Source organism: Diospyros lotus, chromosome 6, assembly GCF_014633365.1.
Source record: "Diospyros lotus cultivar Yz01 chromosome 6, ASM1463336v1, whole genome shotgun sequence".
Lineage (NCBI taxonomy): Eukaryota > Viridiplantae > Streptophyta > Magnoliopsida > Ericales > Ebenaceae > Diospyros > Diospyros lotus.
This window is the reverse complement of record NC_068343.1, coordinates 40,369-63,408: the sequence shown is the minus strand read 5'-3', so window position 1 is coordinate 63,408 and position 23,040 is coordinate 40,369. Positions and strand designations below refer to the sequence as shown.

The following is a 23,040-nucleotide window of genomic DNA, read 5'->3' as shown; positions in this document are numbered from 1 at the left end:
TTTAACAACCAACAAAACTGATTGAGACCATTCTCGAAAATTAGTCCCATTCAATTTAGGCGGTGGAATTTGAGGGGTATGGCATACTAGAGAAATAGGAACAATCGGAGTTTGTGGGGTTCTAGTGGGTGCAAGACTAGTACTAGAGGTTTCACTTGCAGGTGGATTGCTTGCCATCTTAAAAACTACTTTTTGGTGAAGGAAAAAGATAAGATATTCAGCTACTAGATCAGTGGCTCAGATACCATGAATAAATAGAAGACTCGAAGTAGGAATACTCTAGGGATAATGGGAGGTGAACAAAAACAAACTGTTTTACACTTGTGTTTGAACTCAGACGAGGTATATATACATGAGCAGGCCTCAGTTTGCTCTTGGAATACAAGGATACAAAATACAAATTTAAATATAGTACAACAGATACAATAGAATTCAAACTTAAGTGATCGTTCTATCATATCTTTATGGAACTACTTTATCTCTAACTTCTTATTCCTTCTTTATCTTCAGTTCTCAGCCTCCTTTAATTTAAAACTTTTTCAATCTCTTCTTATCATCTTATCTCCTTAACCACATTCCAATCTCTTCTTATCACCACACGGCAGTAGGTATTTTATATCTTCTTCCTTCAACATATTCAATAGCAATTCAATTACAAATATACACCCTATACCCCTAGCATCATGACACAAGATCATTGTTAAAAAATATTCCTCATAGTACAATCAATGATACAATAGATAGGCAACAAAACAAGCCAAGCAAAGAATGAAACAACCTTCAAACCATGAGATTGTGAATGTTGGTGACAGAAAAATCATGATCTCATAGAACTCACAAAAAACATCAAGAAAGAAGCCCAAACCCTAAACAGAGACAAACAACCACAAGGTGAGAACAAAACTCTCAATGCTATTTATCAATTCAATCATCAACCCAAGACTGCATTTCAAGATATACTATGAGATATTTATACTTCATTGCTAGCTGATTTAAAATCGTAGGAATATAAGAGATTAAGAAGAAGAAGAAGAAGAAACCAAGAAGAAGAAAAAGCAAAGAGAGAGAGAGAGATGATGAATTACAAAAGCAGGGAAGAAACAAAAGTGATTAAGAAGAATAAGAAGCAGGGAGAAGGGAACACAGAGAAAGAGACTTAAGAAGGGGAAATCATATTATTCAATTATCCAAAGTTGAATAAAAGGTTACATTATGTTGCCTATTTATAGGCAATTAAAAGATAACTTGTCTAAAGATAACAACTAATCAAAATATGATTATAATCTCTAAAATCAGTTATAACTCTATCTAATCCCTAAATCAAATAAAACTCAAATAAAATTCTATTATCGAAACAACTATGATAAATCAAAACATAACAAGGTAAAACCTAATCTAAATCTCATGTTTAAAATCAAAATTGAAAAATATCCCTATCATTCTCCCTAGGTGGGAGAAAAACTCTCGAATTTTATGAATCTAGACTTGTGTCATTAGTAGTCAAGTATTGTTGTGATCACCAACTTGCTCAAAGTAAGATAAATTTGTTGCTTCCATGCCTTGACGGATTAATGATGAGGATTGTAATTCTTTGCCATTGCTATGGTGATGGTGACTTTCATGAACTCTGCATGGTTGTTGATGAAGGAATGTTGTTGTAGGCTGATGACAATGATGGTTCGGTGATGTAGAACTAATGGAAGCTAATGAAAATTCAGCATTGAGTTTTGCTCAAATACCAAATTTGATGTGGGACGATAGGAAGATAAGAGATTAAGAAGAAAAAGAGAAGAAGGAAAAGCAGAGAGAGAGAGAGAGCAGATTGCAGAAAGTGAAGAAGAAGAAGTAGGGGAGAGAGAGAGAGAGAGAGAGAGAGAGAGAGAGAGAGTTGCAGAAAGTAGGGAAGAACCAGAAAAGATTCAAAAGAAGAAGAAGAAGAAGAGAGAAAGAGAGAGAGACTCAGGAAGGGGAAATCATATTATTCAATCATCCAAAGCTAGATAAAAGGTTACATTATGTTGCCTATTTATAGGCAAATAAAAGATAACCAATCTAATGATAGCAAATAATCAAAATATGATTATGATCTCTAAAATCAAATATAATTCTATCTAACCCTAAATCAAATAAAATTCTATTATTTAAATAGCTATGATAAATCAAAACAGAACAAGATATAACCTAATCTAAATCTTATTTTTAAAATCAAAATAGAAAAATATCCCTATCACTAGCAAAACAAATGTAGGCTCAATGAAAATACTCAAAAGAAAACTTCACATTAAAGCCTAGTACAAAAGGATGGAACCAAAACCATGCAAGGGAAGCTTAGGAAGGCCAAAAGATATAGGCTTGGTAGAAGGGAAGCCACTTTTCCACTATCAATCCCCATAAAACAAAGATAGATTGACAGATTAGAAATATATATATATATATATATATCTAACCCTCCATTTTGTTGCCCTCCAGAAGACTAAAATATGAGTGACTGGAGGAGATACTGCCAAAACTCAAAGACACCTTTTTAAATATTTGTCCTCCTTTGCTTTCCTTTCCTTTTATCAAACTAATTTACACCCTGCATGACCACAATAGAGAAGTGATTCAAAAATTCAAACCCTTGAGGGTACAACAGAAGAAGGTGTCATGACTCCAAGGGCATTAGTTGTAATTGTTTGTATTTTCCCTAGTGTGTAGGGATACTTGAGTTGTTAGTTGTTAGTTAGTTGATAGATGAATGGTTGTAAACAGCCTATAAATAGATTGTAGGTTAGAGAGTAAGGGCAATCAATGGATTGAATAAACATTATGTTTTCCTTCCCACTCTTCTCTCTCCCTCTGTACGTCTAAACCTTTCCTTCCCTTCTCCATTTCTCCTTCTTTATGTTCTTTTTTCTCCCTCCAATTCTATTCTCTCTTCTTCAATTTCCTATTCAAACCCTAGTAAAACCTAGGGTCATGACAAGTGATATCAGAGTCAGACAAACCGACTGTGGGGTAATCGTTGGAAATAGTCTTGATTGAAATTTGGGAAATGAGGAGCCTTAGGCTTGGGTAGGCAAGCACAGGCAACAACTCTCGATCTAATCTGGAAGTGGTAGTCGCAAGCAATCGAAGGAGTAGGTTTAAGAAGACAGACATGAAGCAGGTGCAAGTTCAAGAAGCAATCTCGGTTGAAGCTGGGTGGTTATCGAACGCCTGTTCTTGGGTTATTGCATGGTGAAATTCAAGAATTCAAGTGAATTTTAACCGGTGGTCGGTGATTGGGTAAGAACTGGACACAGGCTTGGGGCGATCTTAAAGCTGCAACAAATCGAATGTAGAACGAAAGGTTGAGACTACAAAGATTCTTAGCTGGGAAGTTGAAGGCGAAGTGGTATTAGCTAAAGCGGTGGTGGATTGCGGCGGACGACAAAGGACTCCAATAGAATTGAAGATTAGAACGAGGTGGGAGATCGAGCCATCAGCCGTGTCGGAAGGACCAAGTCGTAAGCAGCAAAACCAGGAAGGTATCAAAAGGTTGGCAAGTTGGCAACAGTACGAACGTGGCAGGATGGGTTCTTCGATTTGATTAAATTGAACGGATGAAGGTAGGGAGCGATCTGGGTAGGCGAGTGTGGATTCCAAATTCTGTCGATTTTAGCTGGGCCACGGTCGGGGTAGGTGGGAAGGAAGGCACGAAATGGGCATAGTTCCAGGAAGAAATCTTGATTGAAGATTCAAAGATGATCAATCCTAGGTTGTGTTTATGTTGCGGCTTAGATTTGAAGGCATGTGAAGACGGAGCAAGCCTAGGCAATTTGGGAGTTGTTCCAAAGCCATTGGTTCTAGGAAGCTTGAATTCTCTTAGGCGAATTGCAGAAGTTCACCATTTCTTGTAAACTGATCAAAGCTGTTCAGATCAGTGATTTTCAGAAATTGGATGGTGATTGGGTGATTCCGGGCTATCTCGAAGGCGTGATTTGGAGGCAAGGACAGATTGTTGTTTCGGAGGCGAATTTGCAAGGATTTGTGCTGAGAAGAAGGATACAAGAATTGCAAATACTTGGGATAGTTTTGACAACAAATTAAAAGGTCTATAAAGTAAGTTTGATGAATTTTTTATTAAGTCTACCAAGAAGAATTAGGTTGGAGACAAGAGTTACAATGAGGAGTTCAACAAGCTGAAACATGAGGACTCAGTTATGGAGTATTTGGTCAAGTTTGAGAAACTAAAAGCATGGGTGCTCCACTCCCATCCAACCTTAAATGAGTCTTATTTCGTATCGAGATTCACTAATGGTCTTAATAATGTGCTAAGGCTTATGGTGAATATGTTATGTCCTACTACGGTGGAACAAGAGACAGAGAAGGCAAGGCTGCAAGAATTGGCACTGGAAGTCATTTGCAAAAAGCAAGGGTTGCCGCTTAAAAGTTTTCTTAAGAGCAGCCAACAAAACAAAGGTAATTCTATGGCTACCCCTAGTTTACAGCAAGAAGTTGATGAATTTCTTGCAATGGACCAAGAAATTCAAGAAGTACAAGATAATCCTATTGAGGAGATCTCTATGGAAGATGAGGAAGTAAAAGATGTTGTGAACTTGAGAAAGGAAATCACAGCAGATGATATTGCTGGAGATTCCTTAGCCACTAAAAGGGAAGAGGAGTTAGTGTTGATTTTAGTAGAGGAAAAAGAAGGCAGTACTTCAAAAGAGCTTGAAATACCTATTGAACCACGAGATGTTGTTTCCTCTCTCATTCATCATATTAAGCCAAGAAGGAGAAAGAAAAAGAGGCCAAGGCGAGTAAGAGAAAAAAACAAGAAAAGGCGAAGAAGAATTCAGATTGTGAAGGCTGGAATTGGATGAAGAACAGGATGAGCAACTGCAAGTTCTTGGGAACAAGAACTCTCTCAAAGAGGGGGAAATGTCATGACCCCAAGGGCATTAGTTGTAATTGTTTGTATTTTCCTTAGTGTGTAGTGATACTTGAGTTGTTAGTTGGTTGATAGATGAATGGTTGTAAACAGCCTATAAATAGATTGTAGGTTAGAGAGTAAGAACTATCAATGGATTGAATAAACATTTTGTTTTCCCACCCACTCTTCTCTCTCCCTCTGTACGTCTAAACCTTTCCTTCCTTTCTCCATTTCTCCTTCTTTCTGTTTTGTTTTCTCCCTCCAATTCTATTCTTTATTCTTCAATTTCTAATTCAAACCCTAGTAAAACCTAGGGTAGTGACAGGAGGTAACTAAACAAGGCTTTGAAGCCCTAACTTGGCAATCTCCTAACCAAAAAAACAATGATGAAGGATGAAAGCAACCTCTAAAGATATAGAGGCATCCTAAAACAGGTTCTAAGGCCCAAGCATGGATTTTGAATATTTTGAATGAAGATAAACCCTCTCAAGAGCTTTGTTAGACTTAATTCAATGTTTAATGCATTAGGATATTTTTGTCATTCTACATAATATCCCACAAGGTATGTGTTTTAGGTATTACTTATTAATATTCCTGTTTTTTCAGTTTTTATTTAATTTGCCTAATAGGAAAAGGATTTTTCTAACCCAAAAAAGAAAAACATTACTAGAGCTCGATAGATACCATTGTAATCTTTTTTCTTAATAGTGAATGGAAAAAGTACCTATAGTTTTCTCTAAGCATGTTATAACCCCAGGTATCATGCATAGAAGTTATTTTTCCCTCTCTTCCCTAATTTTCAATTTGAGTTTACTATTTCCATAACCATGCTTCCATACCTATTTTGAACCAATGAAATTCATCTTTTTAGCCTTTTTTACCTCTAACTAGCCTTTTCGACTAATCGATAGGTATTCTCATAATACCACATCTGTCCTACATAAGGAAAAAATCAACTTGAATCCAACACTAGGACCCATTTTCAAAACCCAACCCATTTCCTAGCCTATTTCCAAAGACCTGCCCTACAACAACAACAACATATCCAACATTTATCCCACTATGTGGGGTCGACTACATGAATTCTAGACTTGCATGTATTTCTGTCTTTTGTCATATCTTCATTTAAGCCCATACACTTCACATCAAATTTTAATGTCTCTTCCAAAGTTTTCTTGGGTCTGCCTCAACCTCTTTTTTTGACTAATTGTTCTATTTCATTAAATCTCCTCACAAGAGTGTCTCTTGGTCTTCTTCCCACATCATCAACCATCTTAGTCTAGTCTCTCTCATTTTCTCCTCGATTGACACTACTTCTACCTTATTACAAATAACCTCATTTCTAATTTTATATTTTCTTGTATGACCGCACATCCATTTTAGCATCTTCATCTCCACTACGCTTGTCTTTTACTCGTGCTGATATTTGATTGCCCAACATTTTAAACCATACAACAAAACTGGTCTTATAGCAATCCTATAGAATTTTCCTTTCAATTTTAATGGGATTTTACCATCACATAACACCCCCGATGCATTTCTCCATTTTAGCCAACTTGTCTTAATTCTATGCGTGACATCCTCGTGAATTTCTCCATCTTTTTGAATCACTAATCCCAAATATCAAAAATGGTCTTTCCTTTGTATGATTTGGTCTTCCAATTTTATTATAACATCTTTCATTCTTGCATTCTTACTAAATTTGCATTCCATATATTCTGTTTTCTTCTACTTAATTTAAATCCCTTAAATTCTAAATTGTTTCTCCACAACTCAAGCTTAGTGTTCACTCCCTCTTTTATTTCATCCACCAACACTATGTCAACTGCAAATAGCATACACCATGGCACTTCTGTCTGAATGTGTTTAGTGAGTTCATCCATTATTAAAGCAAATAAGTATGGACTTAGTGCAGAACCTTGATGCAGTCCCATTGTAATTTTAAACGATTCAGTATCCCCTCCGCATGTTCTGACCCTTTTCTCTGCACCATGATACATGTCCTTAAAGGCTTGTATAGAGGCTATTTGGACTCCTTTCTTCTCTAAAACCCTTCATAATACTTCTCTAGAGACCTTATCATAGGCTTTCTCTAGATCTATAAACACCATATACAGGTCTTCCTGATGATCCCGATACCTTTTCATTAGGCGCCTCAGTAGGTATAAAGCTTCCATTGTTGACCTACCAGGCATGAAACCAAACCGATTTTTCGAGACGTCTGTTTCTTTTCTAAGCCTCTACTCTATTACTCTCTCCCATAGTTTCATGGTATGACTCATTAACTTAATTCCTCTGTAATTTTCACAGTTTTGAACATCTCATTTGTTCTTGTATATAGGAACCAAAGTACTCTTCCTTCACTCACCTGCCATATTCCACCCTTTTTTTTGGCAAATTGACCTCATTCCAACCTGTTTTCCAGAAACTAACACAATTTCAACCCATTTTGATGGAAATTTACTTGATTTTAGTTTCATTTCTTTTCAAGGGTAGCTTTTAGCTAGAAATTTGAGTTAGGTAGGCAGTGGTTCGTATAGACTACAACTTTTGGGCTGCACTAGCCTGAAGTTTATAAATTGATAAATTATGTTTTTTTCATTTTTGAAAGGTTTAGGTTTCCAAAAGTGCCTACACTAGGATCTAGTTGAGCACATAAAGTTTCAGCACATCACTGTGAGTAGATAATTTACAGTATGTTATGTTTTCATTTCTTCTTTTTCAATTACCCTTATACGTGTATTTTACTCATATAGTCAACCCAAAGCATCTTTCTTAAACTTACAGTATCAATAAGATGCCTACTCTTAAAAATTTATGTTAAAACTAACCATTGTATACGTTCACAAGGCTCAAACCAGCTTTGTGAGGCTTGGGTTTGTTACATGAAATTCTGTTGACAGATATTGGATTTGTTACATCTATGATTTTTATTTTTTTTTTTTCTGCAGGGGGCAGGGGGGATAATTAAGGGCGTCCCAAGTGCAAAGAGGCTACCAGCTTTGCAAGGGTTAGGGGAGGATCATTCTAGTACGTAGGTTCTTATTTTTGCTCATGCAAAGATTTCCACAACTCAAACCTGTGACCTTCCAATTACAAAAGAGCAGTTTTACCATTACCAATGCTTGCCCTCTACGGGAAAAATGATTGTTTATAGAACAATTATTTTATGACAACTTATATAGCAAGTTCACAATCACTTTTGCCAAACATTACAGAAAAGATCCAACAAGATGCTGCAGTGCAACTCAACATCACCCTCAAGACAGATCAACACACAGACCTGATCAACAGTATCAAGTTGAATCCGTATCAAGACAGTACAAGATAGTAGGATTTCATTGTATCCCAAGGTTTGACTGTAGCAACATGCCATAATAGACCACCGGCAATTGACTGTTCAAGATAGTGTACATACATCCATTGTAAGCAATGGATCTTGTCACTTTTTTGAAGCTGCAAAAATAGGTGTGACTGCTGAAAACTACATACAAGGAGGAGAAAACTAGATGTGCTAAAAATGACAAAAATATGAAACACTAAGACACCTGATAAAAAGCTCTTTTTTTAAAAAAAAAAAAAAAAGAAGTCATTTAGTCCATATGGATTTGAAAAAAACTTGTGACAAAATCCTTAGAGAAATCAAAAAAAGGAATTTAGAAGAAAAAAGTCCAAATTGAATGCAAAGATGACACCCCATGTTCTGTTTATGAACCTAAGAAATGGAGTGACGATAACATAGATGCAATTGTTGACTGCCTAAGCATTGTACTGACTCAAGTAAGCAGGTAACTTTTTAACTCAAATATGGGAGGTTAAATTAACAATTTAATACATTTATTTTAAATATGTTAGCATAATGAAAGGATCCTGGAAATATAAATTTTAATGTTCTATAGCACTGTGTTTAGAGGCAAATGAAGACATTTAGACTTGACCAAACATGATTAGTGAAGCTCCAGCAAAATCAAAAAGAATCTCCAGCATTCTGGAGCATTGGAGAGGCTTCTAGAAGGGTAGCATGAATTGATGAACCATGTGGTCAAGTGTCAAAATCGACTGCAATACAGCAAACTTTAGCATGTTGCAATTTACCTTGTACAAGCCATCATATGTGTAAACCTTGCGACCACAACTATTTGCAGACTGATGGCCACGAACTACTCTAACCGGCACATTTTGCTCCATACAATTCTGCATTTAAATAAAAAAGTCATGGATTACAATTTGTTCAATAAAGATGAAACATCAATATTTTCACTGTCCAGCCCAGCCAAAGACCCATCCCCTATAAGAAAATAAATACAAGTTTAAAACCTTTATACAAGCAAGTTCTGAACCTAGATGTCAAAGTTGCATGAATGTTTTTCATGAGAATGTGCAAGTCATGCACATATCCAAAACATTACAAGAAGAACTACAATAAAAAGAACAAAAGAAACAAAAAACTACTTGCAAAATGCTTAATTGATGAAATTGCCAGCACCAATAGTCAAACCATAATGGCAAGCACATAACACAGAGAAAAAGAGGTGAGAACAATCCACCACAAAAAAAGAAATCATAGAATCATACCTTTAATCCCAAATTACCACGTTCCATTACTTGATCCTGTATCTGGCGCTTATTGCCAAGTAAATTGTTCCCACCTTGACCAGTGTAAACAATTTCTTCACAATTATCCATATCATCCTCATATTGGCCAGATAAAACAATGGCAACCGCAAGTGGTAAAGTATACCCACTGAAGTCCTGAAACTGCAAGCAAAAATTTAAAGAAATGGGCTTCTTACATCTTAACACACCAAGATAGGCACTCAATTAATAATCGGACCTCTTACATCTTAGTTCCAGCTGTATAATATCAGCAACAACAGCATGTATGATTCAGAAAATATGAGACTATAACAAGCTAATAAATAAATTAAACATGGTTAACTTAAACATGGCAATTGAGGATTTCTAATGGGGCACAGAAAACATAAAGTTGGGCCAGAAGATAGAACTTAAAAAAGAAAATAAGCCCAAAAAACTAAGTTTTGTACAGGAGAAAAAACATAATTCAACTTCAGATAATCTACAACCAGAGGTGCTTCTATATAACAAAAAAAACAAAACATTCAGTTATTTATTGCAACCAACCAACATTGTTCTTTAACTTCAGATGAATATCCATATATTGTCAGGCCAACTTTCTATAGACATAATGCATAAATTCAGAAGTCCAACCAGTTTTAAGAGCTGACACATGTAACTAATAACAGTACTTTCACTCCCATCTTTATTATACATCACCTTGCTAGCATTTTTGCCAATGAAATCGATTCCATTTAACCAATGACTGTGGAAACCGACAACCACCATTTCAGCCCTTGAAGAGAACTGATGGCCGACATCAATACCTGCCATCACAAAAGCCAGAACATTATCATCAAAGCCCAAGTTCAAAGCCTTCAAACTTAACTGGAGCTACAGTGATAGCAGATGGTTAGTTCTCTAATCTATGAAGGCCAATGAAACATAACCAAACAAAATGACGGGAAACAAGAAAGTTCAGGCCAACGACCTGGAATAGAACCAAATCTTTTATCTGGATGAAGTATAGCATTGGTCTCCATCATCTGCCACAAATTTATTAAAATAAAAGCATTATCTTATACATCAGACTAATGTGCGAGAAGACCTAAAATATCACAAACCGTATAAATGTGCAATGAACAATACAATTCACAATTAACAAGGAAAAGAGAATCACAATATTGTCAGTATGCCAACTGTTAATATCTGCATAACCAAAAATTCTAAAACAATGTGGTCCTCAAAAAGATTTAGCTACATGCATGTTGCATAAATTGGCCCAAACAGTAGTAAATGCTACATGACATAGTTTTCAGAAACATAAAAGGCAGAGTTTTATGTCCAAATTATATATATATATATATATATTGTTGGAGAGAGTCCTAGCTTATGAAGAAGTCACGGGAAGCAGATAAGAAGCTGATGCAGCAGATAAGCCTCTAGCAGATCAAAGAAAGAAGATAAAGAAGCAGGTAGATAAGTTCCTAAAATCTAGGAAAAAAAATAGGAGAAGATAGAAGTTTTCTTATCTTATTTTTTTGTTGTATATTAGCACCTAAATTCTAGGATTAGATAACATAGAAACTTGTATAAGTAGGTTTCCTATCTATTGAATCAAATGAAACAAGTTCTTTGATCAAAACTCGACTTGAATTCGGGTTCCCTACTCTAGGGACTGAATCTGTTCATGGTATCAAAGATCGGTTTTCATAGCTGAGTATCTCGATCAAGATGGCTAGCCCTAATCCAGCAGCCATTCCTGCGACTGAAGAATCTTCTCTCGGATCAGCATCCCAACAGTCGAGCATGCACCCTACCGTTATTCCAGCCAACACCCTCTCCATGGATAGCCAAACTCTGCAAATCACACAGCACAAGCTAAATGGCAAGAATTTCCGGGAATGGTCTCAGTTTGTGACTTTGGTGATTAAGTGCAAAGGAAAATCCGACTACCTCACTGGAACCGTTCCAACACCTCAAGAAGAGTCCAGAGATTACCAGCGATGGGAAGTAGAGAACTTTATTCTCATGGCGTGGCTAATCAACTCAATGGAAGCAAAGATAGGTCGAACCTATATGTTTTACAAGACTACAAAAGAAGTATGGGATGCAGTCCATGAGCTATATTCCAATCTTGAGAATACTGCTCAATGTTTCGAGATTAGAGCAGCCATTTGAACTACAAAACAAAGTGGACTCTCTGTTACTGAATACTACAACAATTTAGTAGAGCTGTGGCAAGAGATGGATTTGTACTATGATCCAAAGTGGGAATGCTCAAGTGATAGCCAGAAATAGGGGTGTTCAAAAAAACCGGTAGACCGCGGAAACCGCCCGCACCAAACCAAACCGCACCGAACCGCGTGGTTTTTTAAGGACACGGTCTGGTGCGGTTTGAAAAATACCCAAACCGCGGTTTATGCGGTTTGGGGTGCTGGCAGTTCGGTTCCAAACCGAACCGCCCGACTATATTAATAATTAAAATAAATAAAAAATAAAAAATGAAATATATAAAATAATTAGATTATTTTTTGTAGCAGACTAGTAGTCCCATTTTAAATAATTTTTTGTTATCATTTTGGAACCAAAAATCGCACCAAATCGCACCTAAATTACACAAAACACTAAGTTTCAACAAACCGCGGAAACAGCACCGCATTATGCGGTGTGGTTTGGTGCGGTTTGTCCGCATCAAATCAGACTGCTCGGTCTGATTATAGGTGCAAACCGCATATGCGGTTTGGCGCATTTTTTTGGCCAAAAACCGCCCAAACCGCACCATGTACACCCCTAGCCAAAAATATAACAAGATGCAGGAAAAAGAGCGAATTTTCGACTTTCTTCAAGGCCTCAATTCAAACTTGGATGAGGTTCGGGGACGCCTCTTAGGCATCAAGTCATTGCCAACACTTAGAAAAGCATTCACGGAAGTTAGACGTGAAGAGAGCAGAAGGAGAGTCATGTTTATTTCAACAGAACCCAACACTGGATCTGCCCTTGTTGCAACAAGAAAAGAAGAAAATCTGAGGGCTAAATAGTGGTGTGAACACCATAATAAGCCCTACCACACAAAAAGCAACTGCTGGAAACTTCATGGAAAGCCACCGAATTGGCAACCAAGAAACAAGAAGGAGAAGGAGAAGGAAAGACCAGCCTATACAACTACAAGTATGCCTGCAACTGCAAGTGCTCCTAACAACGAAAAAGGTATAGGATTAAATCTAACAGCAAATCAGGTAGATTTCTTGTAGAAATTACTGAATGGTGCACACATTCCAAAGTAAATAGATGGACCAACAGCAACTACTCCAGCACCATCCTTGACCCAAAGCAGTAACTCAGTTTTTTCCTTAACTACTAGAAGGATAAGCAACATCAGTTGGGTTGTAGATATAAGAGCATCCAATCATATGACTGGATCCATGGCTATGTTTGAAAATTTTTAGTTGGAAAATAGGGATCTAACTGTATTAATGGCAGATGGAACAATATCTTCAGTTAAGGGAAAAGGAAAAGTGTGTGTGGCTGGTTTAATACTTGAATCTGTCTTATATGTGCCAAATTTAAAGTGTGGCATGTTATCTATGAGTAAACTCACCAATGACATGAATTGCACCATGACATTCTCCTCCTCATATTGTGTTTTTCAGGATCGGTCCACGGGGAAGATGATTGGCAATGCTGAGAAGAATGATGGGCTCTGTTGGGTATTGGACAACAAGGTCTTTCTTAGTCAGTTGACTCGTAGTTTTTCTTTTTCGGTTAGTTTGAATTCAAAAATTTTGTTATGGCATAAACGTCTTGGTCATCATAGTTTTCAGTATTTGAAACATTTGTTTCCTGATTTATTCATCAATAAAGCTAATTTGGAGCTCAAGTGTGACCATTGCATTCTTGCCAAACAAACTCACAGTTCCTATTCTCAAAAACCATATAATCCTTCCAAGCCATTTCATTTGATCCATAGTGATATATGGGGTCCAGCTAGGGTTTCAAACTTGAATGGTACCAAATGGTTTTTGTGACATTCATTGATGATCACACAAGGGTATGTTGGGTGTATCTAATGAAAGAAGAATATGAGGTATGTGCGATCTTTTAGAATTTTCATAAGCTTGTTCTAAATGTATTTCAATCCTCTATTTGCATCCTTAGGACTGATAATGGTCGAGAATATTTCTCTTACCCATTTACCCAATATCTCACTATGAATGGAATATTTCATCAAAGCACGTGCCCCTACACTCCCCAACAAAATGGGGTAGTTGAGAGAAAAAACCGTCATTTACTTAAAGTGGCTAGATCCTTGATGTTCACAAGTTCCACTCCTAATAGGTATTGGGGGGAGGCAATTCTAACAGCCGCCTACTTGATTAATAGGCTCCCAACCAAAGTTCTAAAATACCAAACACCCTTAAACAACCTAATGACTACCTTTCCTTATGTTCGAATTCTCAATACTCTTACCCCAAAGGTGTTTGAATGTGTGGTCTATGTCTATCAAACCAGCCCAAATCATCACAAACTAGAACCAAAGTCATTCAAGTGTATTTTCATTGGTTACTCTCCTACCCAAAAAAGATATAAATGTTATTGTCCTACATCACAAAAATTCTTTGTTTCTTGTGATGTAATATTTGATGAAACAGTCTTTTATCACACCGGTACTACATCACAAGTGGAAGAAAGCCATTGGGATCCCACAATTTCAATGCCTATTACACTGCCTATACCTCCCACTACTACTGGTGATGATCCTGCAGTTGTTTGTTCACAGCTTGCAATGATTGAACCTAGCAATATCCAACCATCAGCTGCTACAAGCCCAAAACTTGATCACAGTCCAATGAACTAGGGGAGACTGACCTAAGGGAAGAATTGAGTCCAGAAAAACAACTTAAAGTGTACTCAAGAAAGCCAAAAAATCCTGCTCCTCAAATCAGCCAGTTGTTGAAACCTGAGATCGGTCCAAGAAATGAGGAAAATGGTGCAACAACTAAAGGTGATTTGGATCTACCTATTACTATCAGAAAAGGAGTAAGATCCTGTGTGAAATATCCCATATTGAATTATCTAAATTACTCTAAATTATCCTCACAGTTCAGGGCGTTCACTGTAACTATGGATGAAGCTTCTATTCCCAACAATATACATGAAGCTTTGGGTGATACAAATTGGAAGAATGTTGTGATGGAAGAAATGAAGGCTTTGGACAGCAACACATGGGAATTGGTGGACATACTGAAGAATAAAAAGGTTGTAGGCTGTAAATGGGTATTTACTGTCAAATATAAATCAGATAGGAGTATAGATTGTTATAAAGCCAGGTTGGTAGCCCAAGAGTACTCTCAAACCTATGGAATAGATTATGAAGAGACATTTGTTCCGGTTGCAAAGTTAAATTTACTTCTATCCATTGTAGTTAATTTAGATTGGGAGCTATTTCAGTTCGACATTAAGAATGCTTTTCTAAATGAAGAGCTGGAAGAAGAAGTATATATGAAGATTCCACTCGGATTTGAAAACGAAGAAAGAATTGGGAAGGTATGCAAACTACACAAATCTCTCTACGGTTTGAAACAATCCCCTAGAGCATGGTTTAAAAGGTTTAGCTCAACCTTAACAAAATTTGGTTACAAGCAAGGTGAGGCTGACCATACTCTATTTATTAAACACTCAAATGGAAAAAGGTGCATATTGATTGTGTACTTGGATGATATAATTGTTACAAGGGATGATGCCAATGAAATTACAGCTCTAAAACAAAGATTGAAAGAAGAGTTTGTGGTAAAAGACTTGGGAAATATGAAGTATTTTTTGGGAATGGAAGTAGCAAGAAGTAAAGAAAGTATTTTAATATCTCAACGAAAATATACTCTTGATCTTCTAAAAGATACAGGAATGCTTGCATGCAAACCAAGACAAACTCCACTTGAGAGGAATTGGAAGTATATGAAGAAGGATGATGATCCACCGGTAAACAAAAAGAGGTATCAAAGGTTAGTTGGGAGATTGATTTATCTGTCTTTAACATGCCCAGATATAGCCTATTCGGTGAGCATCATAAGTCAATTTATGCATGCCCCAACTCAACAACATTTGAAAGCCGTATATCATATTCTGGGATACCTAAAGGGCACACCAGATAAGGGATTGTTGTTTAGAAAGACTGATGAAAGAGTGGCAGAAGGATTTTCTGATGCAGATTGGACCGAGTCGGTGGTTGATAGTCGATCTACATCAGGTTTTTGTACAAAGCTATGGGGTAACTTAGTCACGTGGAGAAGTAAAAAACAGTCTATTGTAGCAAGAAGTAGTGCAGAAGCAAAATTTAGGGCGATTGCCCAAGGAGTTTGCAAATTAATTTGGGTGGCAAGATTGATGGAAGATTTACAAACGCCGTTAACTAAACCAACACAGCTCTACAGTGATAGCAAGTCAGCTATAAGCATTGTTAACAACCCCGTACAGCATGATAGAATGAAACATGTCAGGATTGATCGACACTTCATCCAAAGAGAAATAGAAGATGGAGGTATAAAACTTACCTATGTTCCCACAGCAGACCAATAGGCATCTCATTAACTAAATCCATGGCTAGACTAGATTTTGAAACTCTCATTAACAAGCTAGGAATGAGAGATATCTATTCCTTAGTTTGAGGAGGGGTGTTGGAGAGAGTCCTAGCTTATGAAGAAGTCACGGGAAGCAGATAAGAAGCTGACGCAGCAGATAAGCCTCTAGCAGATCAAAGAAAGAAGATAAAGAAGCAACTAGATAAGTTCCTAAAATCCAGGAAAAATAATAGGAGAAGATAGAAGTTTTCTTATCTTATTTTTCTGTTGTATATTAGCTCCTAAATTCTAAGATTAGATAACATAGAAACTTGTATAAATAGGTTTCCTATCTATTGAATCAAAGGAAGTGAGTTCTTTGATCAAAACTCGACTTGAATTCGGGTTCCCTACTCTAGAGACCGAATCTGTTCATATATACATAAAACCAAAATTCTACGAATATATGAATTTTCCGCCTCCCATATTTGATAATCTGCTGTATCCTTAGGTGGAGGCGAAATTGCTCCAGAAAGACAGCCAAACTTTCCTTTGCCTTTGATTACAAGAATAACAGATTGAGACCACTCCTGGAAGTTTTTTCCGTTTAATCTGCATTGGAGTAATCTGCAAGGAATGACTGTTTGGTTGATAGAAGGGTTGGTAGAGGATTCTGCAGTTGTCTGGGCTGCATTCTTAAGGTTGGTGCCAGCCATTGTGACTGGTTATTTTGGCTAGGTAGAACCAAGCTCTGATACCATGAACAAGATAGGATTTGGAGGTGAATAATCAGAAAATCACTTTCTCTAAGTGGTCAATCCAAGGAGATGATCTAAAATATAACCAAAATGAAATTATGAAACATCCACATAAGACCAGCTTACGCGAGAGCCTCAGGCATCAGAGAAAATTGGTAAACTTGTGAGGGAAAAACTGTTGTAACAATAGTCATGGATATTCACTAAGTGGAACGTGATTTTGAGGAAGGATAACAAGTGCAATAATACAAATACTGTGTGCAACCCAAAAAGATTGACGTGCCTTTGTTATTGCCTTGAGATCAGGTCGCTTTGAACCACGCTTTGAATCATCTATAGATGCATTCCCTTTCTGCACAGTTTATACATCATCATAATCACAAACAACAAAAGTAACCAATTACCGAGAATCAGCATCTCATTTAGTTTATTAGTTTCCTGCCAGTTGACAAGGCAACAAATGAAATGGCATAGCTCTGTAGGTTGTCGCCAATGCTCTTTCCAAGTAAAAATAGAGTTATTTGAATACCAGATCAAAAAGATGATATGTCTCAGTAATTTTAGCAAAATGGGTAGAAGACCAAGAAATACTTGATGGGAGACACTTGGGAGCTGTTTAGATGTGGAAAACAGCCCCAGTTTTCCAGAAAATTACTCCACAGAAAATGGAAAAGTAGAAAACTTGTTTAAATACAAAAATTTTCCAGAGATACTGCCTATATATTGATTAGATACCAAACATTGTGAGTTCAATGATAAAGCTAGTACTCTGAATTGCCAAGCTTAATAAGAACCAAAGTATAACAACAAACCAGAAGGGAACAAAATCAATAAATAAAATAATCAGAATAATCATAGATCATGTTATCCTGCTTCAAAACTTTCACCAGAAGCAAAAGAGAACTAAGAACTCCTAACCTTGGAAATGGAACCTTTGGTTGACTTTCGATTAGGTTCTGCTCTTGCACACCTCTTTTCCTCCTCCTATAGATATATGTAAATAAATAATATAAATGTAAATCTCTCTTAGGCTAAACTTCTGAATATGACAGAACACAAGCACACGTGACACAAAGAAAGGAGTAAAAAGGCATTTTTTTTCACTGCCATACAAAAAGATTAAATAGCCAAAAGCTAAAAGATGAAAAGGACACATCACCAGAACAATGACAATCACAAGCTTTAATCCCACTAAGTTAGGCCGATTACACAAAATATTCATTTCCTTCTGTCATGACCCTAAGAATTACCCAAGGATATATTAGTAAATATAATAGTAGGAATTGGCATACAATATACAATAATTGTAATTTCTTTTCTTTCTTTCTGTTATAGTGTTTTGTCCTATTCTATAGGCAATTAGACTAGTTGTTAGCACATGGGAGTATATGGGAGGATGTTAGGCTATATATAAGCCTCAGCTATGGTTAGATGCATATGCTAAATTTGAATGAATTCTTAGTTCTCATTTCTCTCTAAGACTCTCTCCAATCTCCCTCAAGTTCTCCCCCTTTTCTCTCAATATCTCTCCCTCCTACTGATTTTGCCCCTCCTACAATTCTGATTTCTTCTCCCAATTCCTATCACAACCTTAACTAACCCTAGGGTTGTGACAAATGGTATCAGAGCATGTTCCTCGGCTGTGATTTCAATCTATTCTAGACAGAATTTAGGCAAATATAGTGATATTGGCGAACTGTCAAAGAGCTTCAACAGAACCGATCGGCCAACAATTTCGATCCGATTCATAAGGAACCAAGGAGAGATCGTCACCAAGCGAGGCGTCCCCCAAAACTGATTGAGGCTACTTTGGAAGACAACTTCGGAGTCGGTCGAGTTACAGGAAGCAATTGGGTGATTCGATTCTAGGCGATTTTCGACTGAACCTCGGAATTTGATTCCGCGGCCAAGGAGGAAACTGTGCTAGCATGATCGGCTTGAAGAGGAACAACACTTGCAATTCGCGACTCCTAGAATCAGAGTCAGAGGCAAGTTAGGTTGCTGAAGGCGACTTTGAAGGACCGAGGGAATCCCAAGAAGTTGATTCTTAGCGGATCGATTGCCGACGGTTGTTACAACGTTCTATACAGGAAGTCGTGACTGGTGTAGGAGTTCTGAGCGAACGCGAACGGCCAGGAGGTCGCGATTTGGACTCGGGGGGTGTCTCGATACAGCGGGTGTTGCGATTTGGACTCGGGAGTGGGTGTAGCTATCGAACTAACAGTGAGTTCTGGTGATTTTGGAACAAGAGGCGATCACAATTGGGCTAGGAGCCTTGGACGGTGATTGGGTTGAGAAGAACTGCCATTAATTTCTAGAAGGCGCAATAGGCACTCCTGTTCCAAGTCTTGAAGAGGAAGGCGGATAACTGAGGCTGAAAGAAGAGGCGTGGCTGGGAAGATCGCTGAACCATTTCAGTTCTAGCGAGCAATGAAGGCGTGAAGAAGACCTAGATCTGGGTGATCTGGAAGCTATAGCTATTGCAAGCAGATACAAATTCCGTGATCGCAACAACTCTGCTATGTTCCCGTGATCAAATTCCTGTGGGATTTCGGAATTGAATTTCGAGACACTAGGAGGTGAGTGGGCCAATTGGTTTTGACGGTGCTTTCGAAGACGCCTAGAGTAGTTCCGGTTGATCAGACTTGCAGGCGAATACAACCTCCTTGATTCCGACAGAGGAATTCTTGGCTAATTAGCCTTGAGGCAGTTGATCATTCAATTGCTGTGATGTCGATTGTGTTTTTCGGCTGAGAGTCAGACGCTCTAGGAGACCAATCAAGTTGCTGGAACTGTGCAACTTCTTCCGCTGCTACAATAGACTTGACCTTGAAGAAGAACAGTGGCTGCAATTTGCCACTTCTTGGATCAGCTTCAGGGTGGCTGTTGAGAGGTACATACTGAAAAGAAGTGAGGGATTTAGGATGTACAAAGCTCCTATTTATTGGCCTTCAAGTTGTCCTACTCGTGAAGCTAGGGGAGGCAGTGCATACATGAAGCAGAATGCTTCATTTTCAGTTGGAATGGAGCCTCAATGGCAGCCAAGGAAGGCTGCATTTTCAGTTTGCAGCAACAGGGACAAAGGAACAAGCAACGGGATACATGATACGAGCAAGGAATTTGGCCTTATGATACGCGAGAAGCTGCAAGAGTTTGCAATGATACTTATTAAGAAGTATCATTACAACTTTCCGGTAGAATACTTTGAAGATTATCACGGAAGTTTTAACAAGGAGGAATTCCTTAGAGTGAAGTGGAAGAAGGATATTGGTTTCGGTGGAATTGACAAGGATGGTGGCTGTCAGGACAGTGCTTGCAGCAATAACAGAAAGTCCGAGGTCTTGGCTCAAAGTGTTTTGATAAAAGAAGAATTAAAGGAGTACTCTAATTCCTTTGGAAAGGAGGTTGTTGATGAGAATGATCCAGATGATAATAGCGGAAGTCCAAAACAAGAGATGCTTGAGGCATTCAATCAGTTGTCAAGAATGACAGGAGACGCCAAGGAATCTCTAGAATCGGAGAGTGATTCAGCTGCAGTGATTGAGTTAAAAGAAGAAATAACACCTCAGGAAGTACCTACTGAAAGGCTGGAAGAGGAAAGTGGAGAAGATAAGTATGGTGTGTACAACAATGATCAAGAAACAGCTCTGGGAAAGGAGTTTCCTGTTGTTGCCATTGTTCAAATTCCGATTGATGAGTTGCAATATCAGGGCTGGTTTTGGTTGGCAAGGAAGATTGAGTCTCTTACTGTCACTGGAAATGGCATGATTGAGCATGTATCTCTAGTGGAAACGTCTTCTAACGTTGTGAAGATGTGTGGATTGGGTAAGGAATTTCAGGGACAACTGATAATTGGTAGGAAGCTGAGAGAGATAACTAAAGAAGTCAAAAGTTTGGTAGTAAGGGATGGAACTATAGCTGCTCTAGTGGTTCTTGCTCCAGCGGTAAAATTCATGTTTCTATCTACTGTATTGATAGAGGAACCGACTGCTGGAATTGGGGTTGTAGCAGCACCTATTTCTGAAGCTCACAAGCAAGCCTCGTCTAAGTATCCAAGGCAAGTCAGCAATTTTCCATTGCTGCATTTTCGGGATATTGCTGGTAACTTTACAATAAAACATGGCAGTGGGTTAGATGGAAATGCAATAACTGTAGCTAGGGATACTTGCTTAACTTACTTACTTGTATGGGATGGGGATGGACTATCCAAGGAAGCCATGGGTACAGTTAACTCTTTCTTTAGACTCCAAGTTCCAACTACTAACCATATCAGGCCAAATGTGGCTGATCATGTTTTCCAATGGAAGACCGAAATTGATTGGACAGCTATAGGGAGAGATGGTTGTATGGGGCTTGCATCCGATAAAGTTTCTCCTATGGAAGTGGGGCAACTTAGGCTTGGAGTTGATCTTGGACACTTCAAAATGAGGAAGAAGAAGAGGCCTAAAAGGAGAAAGAAAGAAATAAAGATAGATCAAATAGCAAAGGCGGGAATTGGATTAAGCAATGGCTACTTGCTACAAGTTCTCGAGGACAAGAACTCTCTTAGGAGGGGGAAATTGTCATGACCCTAAGAATTACCCAAGGATATATTAGTAAATATAATAGTAGGAGTTGGCATACAATATACAATAATTGTAATTTCTTTTCTTTCTTTCTGTTATAGTGTTTTGTCCTATTCTATAGGCAGTTAGACTAGTTGTTAGCACATGGGAGTATATGGGAGGATGTTAGGCTATATATAAGCCTCAGTTGTGGTTAGATGCATATGCTAAATTTGAATGAATTCTTAGTTCTCGTTTCTCTCTAAGACTCTCTCCAATCTCCCTCAAGTTCTCCCCCTTTTCTCTCAATATCTCTCCCTCCTACTGATTTTCCCTCTCCTACAATTCTGATTTCTTCTCCCAATTCCTATCACAACCTTAACTAACCCTAGGGTTGTGACACCTTCCACGGCCATATCCTTTATAAGGCCATTACATTATATCATACGGGAACTCTGAAGTGTTTTTCACCAAATTTTCTTTGATCCTTGTCTCTTTCTTTTGCTATAATTCTTCTATTTCATCCACTCACCTCGCGTGTTTCTACCAAACTGGATCAAGACACTAAACTTCTGACTAATTTGAACCCCCCCCCCCCCCCCATTGCATTGATCACTTGCCCCAAAATTGTTTACTTTGGCATGTTAGAGTTGATCGAATAACCCAAGACCTTAGAACTGCCATATGGACTAGATAACTTGATGATCAATCAAGATTAACCCTCGAAATACAGTCTGACAAGCCTATGATGATAGGGATATTTTGATATGTTTTCTATTTTTATTTTAGAGATTAGATTTTGATTAGGTTTTATCATAGTTGTTTTGAGATTTACTTATCTTGTTCTGTTTTAATTTATTAGAGTTGTTTAGATGATAGAATTATATTTGATTTATGGATTAGATAGAGTTATAATTGATTTAGAGATTAGAATCATATTTTGATTACTTTTTATTGTTAACTACCATCTCATATAGAAATTTAAACTGTTAGATAGAAAGATAACTTTAACTTTTATATAATTGTCTATACTCTCGGCACACCCCTTCACGTGTGGCCAAGATTCACTATATAATTGGTCCAAACACATGCAACTACTTAAATATTGGGTTAACGATGAGGTTTGAACTCATGATCTTTGCTTGCTCTTATATCTATTTAAAAGATAACTAATGAATTGTGTTGGACGAGATTGAAATTCCAAGTGGAAGCCTATCAATTCTCGGGCATTAATTCAAATCAGATTATCCTAAAGTTGTTTAATTACTTTTCAAGTTGTAGATATTGTTGGAAATTTGTATTTTACTTATGTTTTATCTCCTAAAATTTAGGAGATAGTTCATCCTAATTCTTAGGGGATAGATTACCTAAATCTTCTCTTGCTTTATAGGAGAAAGATTAGAATGTAACATGTATATATTTTTAAACTCTCTTAATATCAATCGAGGCAAGCATTCACGATTTTCTAAGACTTGTTCAAATTGTTAACTCAATCAATCAACTTAAGATTTTAGATGGGATGATGGTTGTTATGGCAGCTAGCAAGTAATATAAATAATTGTGTAATTCAGCTATTAGGAAATTGAATTACAGTTTAAGCATAGCTGGTAGAATGTTACAGCATGCTAAGACAAGTTGTAAGCACACATGGGCTCGGCCAAACCATTTTTGGCGCCCATTTTCCAGATCGGTATAAATAACCGATCCAG

At 37.5% G+C, this 23,040-nt stretch overlaps 1 protein-coding gene across 6 annotated transcripts in view; it reads right to left on the bottom strand.

Annotated features, from left to right (window-relative positions):
* Positions 1 to 23,040, bottom strand: part of LOC127803324 (histone-lysine N-methyltransferase, H3 lysine-9 specific SUVH4) — a 90,391-nt gene that overhangs the window by 52,310 nt on the left and 15,041 nt on the right. For 4 of the 6 annotated variants that reach the window (XR_008023495.1, XR_008023496.1, XM_052339452.1 and 1 more), the window contains 6 exons: positions 17,706 to 17,771; positions 17,071 to 17,139; positions 10,464 to 10,518; positions 10,193 to 10,299; positions 9,473 to 9,655; positions 8,993 to 9,091 (listed from right to left, as the gene is read on the bottom strand). Coding sequence is in view for 4 of the 6 variants with exons in the window: in XM_052339452.1 (XP_052195412.1) it covers positions 8,993 to 9,091; positions 9,473 to 9,655; positions 10,193 to 10,299; positions 10,464 to 10,518; positions 17,071 to 17,139; positions 17,706 to 17,771 (579 nt within the window). In the remaining 2 variants the exon portion in view is untranslated. The remainder of the gene's footprint in view (positions 1 to 8,992; positions 9,092 to 9,472; positions 9,656 to 10,192; positions 10,300 to 10,463; positions 10,519 to 17,070; positions 17,140 to 17,705; positions 17,772 to 23,040) is intronic. The other 2 variants (XM_052339454.1, XM_052339455.1) reach the window with 2 other exon arrangements.